The sequence below is a fragment of the Notechis scutatus genome, chromosome 4 (assembly GCF_049901735.1).
Source record: "Notechis scutatus isolate UNSWTSFEM ecotype Mainland chromosome 4, rNotScu1.2, whole genome shotgun sequence".
Lineage (NCBI taxonomy): Eukaryota > Metazoa > Chordata > Lepidosauria > Squamata > Elapidae > Notechis > Notechis scutatus.
Genome location: NC_142012.1, coordinates 61,898,150 through 61,908,053, shown reverse-complemented (window position 1 = coordinate 61,908,053; position 9,904 = coordinate 61,898,150). Strand labels below are relative to the sequence as shown.

At 42.3% G+C, this 9,904-nt stretch overlaps 1 protein-coding gene across 4 annotated transcripts in view; it reads right to left on the bottom strand.

The window, feature by feature from the left end:
- Positions 1-9,193, bottom strand: part of CEP135 (centrosomal protein 135) — a 45,646-nt gene extending 36,453 nt beyond the window's left edge. For all 4 annotated transcript variants that reach the window (XM_087963590.1, XM_087963591.1, XM_026676555.2 and 1 more), the window contains exons 1-4: positions 8,969-9,193; positions 5,786-5,910; positions 5,289-5,479; positions 1,811-1,978 (exon numbers count right to left, since the gene is read on the bottom strand). In XM_087963590.1, the coding sequence (XP_087819716.1) occupies positions 1,811-1,978; positions 5,289-5,479; positions 5,786-5,910; positions 8,969-8,974 (490 nt within the window). In that variant the 5' untranslated portion in view covers positions 8,975-9,193. The remainder of the gene's footprint in view (positions 1-1,810; positions 1,979-5,288; positions 5,480-5,785; positions 5,911-8,968) is intronic.
- Between the last annotated feature and the right edge of the window lie 711 nt (positions 9,194-9,904).

Genomic DNA, 9,904 nt, shown 5'->3' with positions numbered 1-9,904 from the left:
GTCTTGATGCAATTCCTAGGACCTGTTTTGTAGACGCCCTCAGAGCTCTTTTCTATACTTTTTCAGATGGATGAAACCTTGCTTTTGGTTCATCGTGGGTGGTGGTGATGGATGATTTTAAAGAATAGAGTAGAATAGAGTAGAGTAGAGTAGAGTAGAGTAGAGTAGAGTAGAGTAGAGTAGAGTAGAGTAGAATAGAACTTTATTGCAGACTTAGACCAGCTACAGACATCACTATTTACAATATTTATATATAAAATACGGACACATTATATTATTAGTGGATAAAAACATCCGTTAAGAAAATACATGTTCTCAAACAGCTAGGGGCACTCCCTGGTTTATATGAGTGGAAAGCCAATAAGTATGTGTGTAAATATCATTGTCCAAAGATTGTTCTATCTCCAAAAATTGTCACAAATTGACAGCTATAATTCTGTAACCAATTTTTTCCAAGTAGACATTGCAGCAACACAGAATTTTGCCACTGCAAAATCTTAAACCTTGCTAATAGTTAAGGCATCATTTCACCAGCTAAACACCCTGATCTTGGGAGAATTTTAAGTACAAGACGTAAGGCACCACTTTACCCCCTAAAACACCCCCTTCCCAAAGACTCAAGTTTGGGCCCCACCTTTTTCATGCTGCAATAGAGTTTTTGTGCACTGTACAGACCAGAGGCTACAGGGGAGGCCCAGCTCAAATCAAGGGCCTACCTGCTCAGAGCCTGACAAAATCTTCCTCATCCTCTGAAGCATCCTGGGCTCTGATTCCCACCCCTAAGGGTCTGTGCATGCCTTGGACCTGTTATTACACCATCACCTCCAGTCCCCGTTGGGTCTTGGGCCTTCTTCGCATTTCACCAGATCCCAAACCCTTCTCCTACTCGATCACCGATTGTGCTCACGGCAGCCATTCCGAAAATGGCGCTTGCTTCCTGGGTGGAGACATGCAACCCAGGGACAACCGAAGAGCGGAGTGGCCTGCTTTTTCTTCGCCAATGCAAGCTCCAGAGCTCTTCCAATGGTAAGCGTGTGGTCGGTGATAAGGGTTGGGGAGGAAGATGTGAAACCTGGTGGGATGGAAGCCAATCCAAGGCCTGCAAAAGGACCCACTTGAGGGAGGAGGAAGCAGATCCAAGGCCTGTGGACACCCAGTCGGGCAGAATAGGGAAGGTAAGTGGGGGTGCGCTGCAACATCTCTTTGGTCAGTTGTAAGGGCAAATAATCACAAATTGCGTGTACTTGGCCTGCAGCAGTTATAACTTTGAAACCAGGTTGAAAATACCTTTTGTTTGCGGGGTGGATTTCCACTGTAATCTCAAATGATTGCTAAACAACCAATCATAAATCAATTACCCTGGGTTTTCCTGGCACTCTCATTAAAGTTCTAATCAGGTCCATCCAGCCATGTTTAGTATTTCTGAGATCCACCAAAATAAGTTAGAGGCTATTCCCTGGCATTTTCAAGCAAATTAGCGTGTGTGTTACTAAAATACTATAGGTTTTAAACAGTAAAACTGAGAATTGAAGAAAACATAACAATAGGAAGACTGAATTTGTACCTGGTACTCAGAGAATAAAGATAATTTACACCTTCTTTGAAGCCTACATAGTAAAGTTTTTAGAAAGGCAGTCCATTGAAATACTCATTTATTTGTTTTGCCCTGCTCCTCAGGATCAAGTGCTTAAACTGATATTTTGTTTCTGGAGCCAAAGGATTACTTCAAGCGTAGTAAGAGTGCACAGAATTACAGTCCAATAAAAGAATCATCAGACCAGAATGAGGAGCACATAGGTTGTCACTGTACCTGGCGTCTGCACCACAGCTTGTAGATTTTTCTCTTGAAGCTGTTGAATTTTGTCAGTCTTGGCTTTGTTTTCTTTTTCTAATGACCTCATTTTATGTATATACTGATTATTCAAAAATTTCATATCAGAATTCTCATGTTCAAATTTCCTCAAAGTAGCTTTCAAATCTGTAAGGAGGAGAACAATTTGATTCCATGCTTCTAGTTTAACTGCACAAGGCTAACCATAAGAAACGCTTCAAAAACTATTTTCTTGTATCGAGAATTATTATAAAGCTGCCAAAAAAAACATGGCATCTGGACATTATCCAAGCCAACACCAGACAGAGCACAGAACAACTGAAAGACGTCATGCAAGATCAGAAAATGCTTAGGAAGGAGGGAAGGAGGGAGGAAGGGAGAGAGAGAGAGAGAGAACACGAGCAAGAACTGGTTGACAGAATCACTAAGTATTGGACATGATTGAACAGAAAGCAGCAGCATCATAAATTATTACATTAACATATTTATGAGTATTGATCATAATCATAGGCAACAGTGTGCTGACAGAGCTCATGTATATAGTCATCACCCTTAATAACCACCGAATTCATTGTTCTGCCTGATTTTTTTTTTAAAAAAATAAAAATGCATAGGAAGTTAGCACGTTGGGAAACAAAATGTCTGCATCACCTTTATTTCCATGAATGGCAGTATAGCAGCACTGTTCTGAAATAAGAATGGTATTTGAAACAGCCTACATGGTGAGGAAAAAAAAGGAAGGAAAAGTAGAGAACATTCGCGGAGCTGTAGACCAGGGGTCCCCAACCCGCAGTCTGTGGACCGGCACCGGGACATGGCATGCCTGAAACTCCAAACAAGCAAATGCCCCATCCATGGAATGCAGGCAGCACGCAAAACCATGCCCCCTCTGGTCCATTGAAAAACCTCTCGGTCCCTGGTGCCCAAAAGGTTAGGGGCCGCTGCTGTAGACGATATGGAGAAAAGCAAAGGAATATTTGAAGAAGCAATGGATAGAAACTAATCAAGGAGAGAAGCAACCTAGAACTAAGGAGAAATTTCCTGACAGTTAGAACAACTAATCAGTGGAACAACTTGCCTCCAGAAGTTGTGAATGCTCCAACACTGGAAGTTTTTAAGACGAGATTGGATAACCAATTGTCTGAAATGGTGTAGGGTTGGACTAGAACAGGGGTCGCCAACCTTTTGGACCTCAGGGACCACCAAACTCATCATTTTAAATCCCGCGGACCACTAATATGAATTTTGACTGATGGTGGCTTGCTGACATTTTTCCAGGGTTTCTGCAGAAAGCAGCAGAAACCCTGGGAAAATCCCCCAAAAAGCCTGCAGGAAAATTCCCCACCCCGTTTTCCTACCGATCGATCATTCTTTATTTGGGATTGCAGGATACCGTCTCCAGCTCCGTTCTCAGGGGAAGAGAGAGACTTTTGGCTTCGTGCAAGGAAAGTAGCAGATGCAGCAGAAGTCTTTCTTTTTCTCCCCCAAACTCTGCCAGAAATGAGTCTTTGCTGGCACAGCCTCTTGGAGCAGGAGGCCTTGCAGGGTGCCAAAGACTCATTTCTGGCGGAGTTTGGGGGAGGAAAGAAAGACTTTTGCTGCTTTCCTTGCATGCATCCAAAAGCAGAAGAAGAAAGAAGCAGCAAGGAGCAGCCCGGTAGCCAGGCCAGGCGCATGGGGCAAGGGGACAAGTTCTCCCCTCTGCCCTTTCCCCCTCCTCTCACTACCTCGTGTTGTTTGCAATGTAAGCGATGCAAGCCTTGTGTTCCCACGGTCCATGTGGGTGGCACAGACTTGTGTTCCCGCACAGCCTGGATTAATTGCTTTGGGGATGACATTTCTCTGTGGACCACCAGAATTTTCTCGCAGACCACCAGTGGCCCCCGGTCCATTGGTTGGCGACCATTGGACTAGAAGACCTCCAAGGTCCCTTCCAACCCTGTTATTTTATTCTATATTGCACAACCTGTTGCAACCATTTTAGCAGACTAGACAACTATAGCAGTCATTCATCATCATCTCCTTTTAATGACCCCATAATCCCTTGCAGGGTGGAGTCAGGATAACTGAATGGAGCAGAGTGTTTACTGACCGGATGCCCTTCCTGTCACCAACGCAGAGCTTTGTTCAGTGGGTATATTTTCATTGTGTCCAGAGAATGAAATATCTGCCTCTACCTAGAATTAAACTCACAGCCTCCTGATTGTGAGGCGAGAGCTCCACCTCTAGGCCACCGCACCACTCTCAAAAATATTGCATTCATTATGATGACAAAATTGTTTAGCAAGAATTAAATCACTGGCACTATCAAAGATTTAGTGGCAGGTATTCCTCAACTTAGTAACCATTAGAAGTTTTGACAGACCCCTCAAAAGGGACTTACGACTTGGTTTCAAAGTTCTGACATCACCTCTCCTGTCTTCTGGTTGCATTTTGGATGCTTGGCAACCAGTTCACATTTATTTTTGCTTATTATTTTTATTTATGTTTGCAACGCTCCACAGTCACATGAGTATAATTTATGACATTTTTTTTGCCAGAAATCAACATTTACTTCCAGCTTCCAGCCGAAACAGTGAGCGCTCTTACTGCCCAGGGAGTTTGCTTTACAACCACCACAAAGTGAATGTCAGCTGAAAACCTGGAATTGTTCCCCCAAATAATACGAAATGGTTTTATTTCTCTTACAAAATTAGTAAATGAAAATGTTAATTCTGTACAATCTACAACTGCCTTGTTTAACTTCCATCCATTTAGCCATCATTCGAAGTTTCAACGGTCGACTTGGCGACCAGCTTGCAATGATATTGCAGCATCCCATGGTCACATAATCACCATACGAAAACTTCACCGCCAGATTTCAACAAGCAAAATCAATGGGGAAGCCAGCCAATGGAGATGCTGTGAACTACTCGCAATTTGCTTAACAGCAGCAACTTAAATTATAATTATAATTCGGCATGGACACATAACATTGTGACACATGACATCAGTCAGCAATTGAGTTTCTGGCCCAATTACAGTTGGTAAATGAGGACTATCTCCATTTATAGACATTTGATTAATAGTTAGCTCAAAAGTAGTTTCTTAAAAACTGTTTCCAGGTTCCTGGTCTGAATCTGCTTGCACAAAATAATGTCAGTGGTTTTCTGATCTTTTAAATAAAACTTCAATTGTATAACTAGAATTTAGCCTCTACTTTCATCTTTTTTCCAAATTAATTGAAAATTGGGGGGGAAAGTAAGTGTGGTATTGCTACCTGTTTCTCTTTTGAGCTTAAAGGTATGGAAGAGGGGAATAAGAGATGTTATTTGTCTTTAACAAAACCCTTAAGTGTGGAATCAAGGTAGGAAATTTGCAGATTTAGGGACAATACTTTGCTTAGTTAAAAACAGATAGCAAAGACAAACCACAAAATCTAAGGTAGATTTTTTTTTTTAAAAAAAAACTGTATTACCTTTGACTTTTTCTTCCAATTGCTCTTTCAATTTCAGAACTTCTAAGTGCAATTCATTATTTTCACGTGTGAGCCTAGCATTCTCTTCTCGATAAGGCTCCAGAACAACATCAAAGTTACTGCATTCTTTTTCGATTTTTCCAGCGGATAACTTCGTGCTCCGGAGGCTCTCAGTTGTATGAACAAGGTCACTAAAATTAATAAAACAAATAATCAAAATATGGAGTACTGAAACTGTATTTATAATTTCCTATAAATATTTTACTGAATCACCACATAATAAATAGTAACCATATATTTTGATTACTAATCCATTTTCTTTCTCAATATACATGCAAAACAATAGGTTTATATTAATTTAACTAGAAAAAGATGCATAAGAAAAACCTTACATCCTTCCTGCAAAAGGGAATAATACTTTGTAAGTTGCTAAACTGGGTCCTCTTCCATAAAGAATTGCACTGACCCAAATATTTTTTCCATTCCTTTTTTAATACCTGAAAAGTTTTTCCACCAAAGGCAAACTTTCTACTCCCAGTGGTTGTCGATATCCCAACTGATCCAATCGTTTCCTTAAATTAACAAACTTCCGCTCTACCACTGTAGTCATTGTGAAGGTTCTCTAAAACAAAAAGATGGATTCAAAAAGGGGACCAGTAAATAATTAAACCTATACAAATTACCATGCATGTATAACATTATCTTATAGGACCAAATCACATGCTCTCCAGCACTGAGTGAACTCATTGCAAAGATGGGAATGGTATTCTGGCGATTCAAACTAGTAAATGAAGTCCACAAAGGGGAAGGTGTGGATCCAAACAGAACCCTTACTGATATAATGAAAGGACAGTCACACCTGTCTATAGTAACATACAATATTATTAGCAACAATGCGATATCATCATCCTTTTACCTTTTATTATACATAACTCAAGGCGTGAACATGCCTCTCTGCCTCCTATTTTCCCACAACAACAATCCTGTGAGGTCAGTCAGGCTGAGAGAGAGAGAGAGCGAGCGAGCAACTGGCTGAAATCATCCAGCAGCTTTCATGTCTAGAAGTCTGGAACTTGCAGCCTCCTGGTTTCTAGACCAGCACCTTAAACACTACAAGATAGGCCTCGACTTGCAATAGTTTGCTTAGAGACCATTCAAAGTTACAACGGCACTGAAAAAGGGACTTCTAACCATTTTGCACTTATAACCGTTGCAGCATGCCCATGGTCACGTGATTTACATTCGGATGCTTTACAACTGACTCACATTTATGACAGGTGTAGTGGCCCAGACTCATGTCATCACCTTTTGCGGCTTTCTGCCAAGCAAAGTCAAGGAGGAAACCAGATTTGCTTAACAACCGTGTTACTAATTTAACAACTGCAGTGATTCACTTAACAAGTGAATGTGGCAAGAAAAGTCGTAAAATGGGGCAAGAGTCACTTAACAAATTTCTCACTTAGCAACATCAATTTTAGGCTCAATTGCGATCGTAGGTTGAGGACTACCTGTACTCCAACTTCTTTGTATTTGTTTTATTCTATATATACATTCAGGCTATCAGAAGAGATTCATACTAGTCCACCCCAAAGTACATAGCTAAATGTCTATGGAGATTCTCAATCATCCAAGTCATAGTTGTCCCAAAGGTGCTTTTTCAAGAGGCAACTGGACTTTCTGGTTTTTCTTTTTCTTTAAAGATGTTTCACTTCTCTTCCAAGCAGCTTCTTTGAAGACGTTTCACTTCTCATCCAAAACATTTCTGAAGACGTTTCACTTCTCATCCAAGAAGCTTCTTGGAAAACGTTTCGCTTCTCATCCAAGAAGCTTATTTGAAGACGTTTCACTTCTCATCCAAGAAGCGTTCACTTCTCATCCAAGAAGCTTCTTGGAAAACGTTTCACTTCTCATCCAAGAAGCTTCTTTGAAGACGTTTCACTTCTCATCCAAGAAGCTTCTTTGAAGACGTTTCACTTCTCATCCAAAACATTTCTGAAGACGTTTCACTTCTCATCCAAAAAGCTTCTTTGAAGACGTTTCACTTCTCATCAAAACATTTCTGAAGCGTTTCACTTCTCATCCAAGAAGCTTATTTGAAGCGTTCGGTTCTCATCCAAGAAGCTTTTGAAGCGTTTCCTTCTCATCCAAAACATTTCTGAAGCGTTGCTTCTCATCAAGAAGCTTGAAAACGTTCGCTTCTCATCCAAGAAGCTTATTTGAAGACGTTCTTCGCTTCTCATCCAAGAAGCTTCTGAAAACGTTTGCTTCTCATCCAAGAAGCTTATTTGAAGACGTTCGCTTCTCATCCAAAAGCTTATTTGAAGCGTTTCACTCTCATCAAAACATTTCTGAAGTTTTCTTCTCATCCAAAGAAGCTTATTTGAAGACGTTTCGCTTCTCATCCAAAAAGCTTATTTGAAGACGTTTCACTTCTCATCCAAAACATTTCTGAAGATGTTTCACTTCTCATCCAAGAAGCTTATTTGAAGACGTTCGCTTCTCATCCAAGAAGCTTCTTGAAAACGATGAAGCTTATTTGAAGACGTTCACTTCTCATCCAAAACATTTCTGAAGCGTTTCACTTCTCATCCAAGAAGCTTATTTGAAGACGTTGCTTCTCATCCAAAAGCTTATTTGAAGCGTTTCACTTCTCATCAAACATTTCTGAAGCGTTTCACTTCATCCAAGAAGCTTATTTGAAGACGTTTCGCTTCTCATCCAAGAAGCTTCTTTGAAGACGTTTCACTTCTCATCCAAAACATTTCTGAAGACGTTTCACTTCTCATCCAAGAAGCTTATTTGAAGACGTTTCACTTCTCATCCAAGCTTATTTGAAGACATTTCACTTCTCATCCAAAACAGCTTCTTTGAAGACGTTTCGCTTCTCATCCAAGCTTTGAGCTTCTTTTTGAGCGTTCTTCAAAGAAGCTTTGGAAAACGTTTCACTTCTCATCCAAGAAGCTTATTTGAAGACGTATTTCATCAAAACATTTCTGAAGCGTTTCTTCATCCAAGAAGCTTCTTGGAAAACGCGCTTCTCATCCAAAAGCTTCTCATCCAAGAAGCTTCTGAAGCTTCTTCAAAGAAAAAGTAAAACCAGAAAGTCCAGTTGCCTCTCATAAAAGCACCTTTGGGACATTCCTACTAGTTTAGTGGGGTGGGGGTGGAAAAAAAAGTCATTTTACAAAAACCCAAGTTCAAATACTATTGAGTGAGGGGAAAATAGGAGGCATGTCATTTCTGTCTATCTGATGAAGGACCAAAAGGAATATATCTGTCCAAGGCCCCTGCCATGCTGAGCCCCTAAGTCTGCTTCTTAGAAAATGACCTGCCCCAAAGTTGTTGGAAAGCATATTATGGGCTATAAAGGGATTAATACAGAAGCGAAGGAGGGGCAGGGTAGTAAAGGAAGAAAGGGATCTGAGGACTGGATAGGGAGGTTAAAGGGACGTCCTGGAGGCGATGGCTTAAAAGGGGGGGCTGCTTGAAACACCTGGCAGCCCGTTTGGGTGGGGAGGGTCCCCGAGGACGCTGGGCCACAACCGCACGAACCTACTGGGGCCTCCCCGGGCGACCCCGCTCTCAAGGCCTAACTGGCTTCGCTGGACCGTCCCCCGTCCGCCCCCCCGCCCGCCATTCCTTCGGGCGCTACTCCCAGCCGGGCGACGTCACCCTTCTACCGTCATCTACGTCGTCATGGAAACGGGGCAGCGTTGGGAGGCGGGAGGGCCTTCGCTCTTTGCGTCGCGCGGCTCGCCCTGGAGGTTAAAGGGCGGCCTTAAGTCCGGGCTGCTGCCCCTTTCCTGCTTCGCCGCCGCCGCCGCCGCCGAAAAGCAGGCGGACGGACCAAAGGGAGCCCCGTTTGAAAATGGCGCGCGGAGGACGGGCGACTTCCTCTTCGGGTCGCCCCAGCAACCAAAGCGGAGCGCAAGCGTCGGAAAGCAACGGACGAGGGGAAGGGTTCTCGCGTCCGCGCACAGCGGCCCCTGCTGGAGCTTGGTGGGAACGGCACATGTCTATGGAGCTCAGTCATCCAGGACGGGGGTCTCTCCAATCTTGGCCACTTGAAGACTTGTGGACTTCAACTCCCAGAATTCCTCAGCCAGCGAGCTGGCTGAGGAATTCTGGGAGTTGAAGTCCACAAGTCTTCAAGTGACCAAGGTTGGAGACCCCTGATTCCAGGTCATGGTTGTCCCAAAGGGGCTTTTTTCATGAGGCACCTGGACTTTCTTTTTTTTTCTTTTTCTTTTGAAGAAGCTTCTTCAGCTCTGACAGGAAGATGGGGAATGGAAGTCAGAGCTGAAGAAGCTTCTTGGATGAGAAGCAAAACGCCTTCAAAGAAAAAAACAGAAAATCCAGGTACCTATTGAATTAACCCTAACCCTAACCCTAAATAACTTAATTAACTAAATAACTCAATTGAATTCTACTGTGTAATGCATTGTTAATGCAACATCAGGGGTTTTTAATTCAATGTATAGAATGTGAAGGATGAGTGTGTTTTATTTTCATAGGCATAATGTACACGGAAGATGGTATTTAATTTCATTGTACGAGGTGCGATGATAATGATGACAATGACTTTCAAGAAGAGATTGGACCGCCATTTGTCAGAA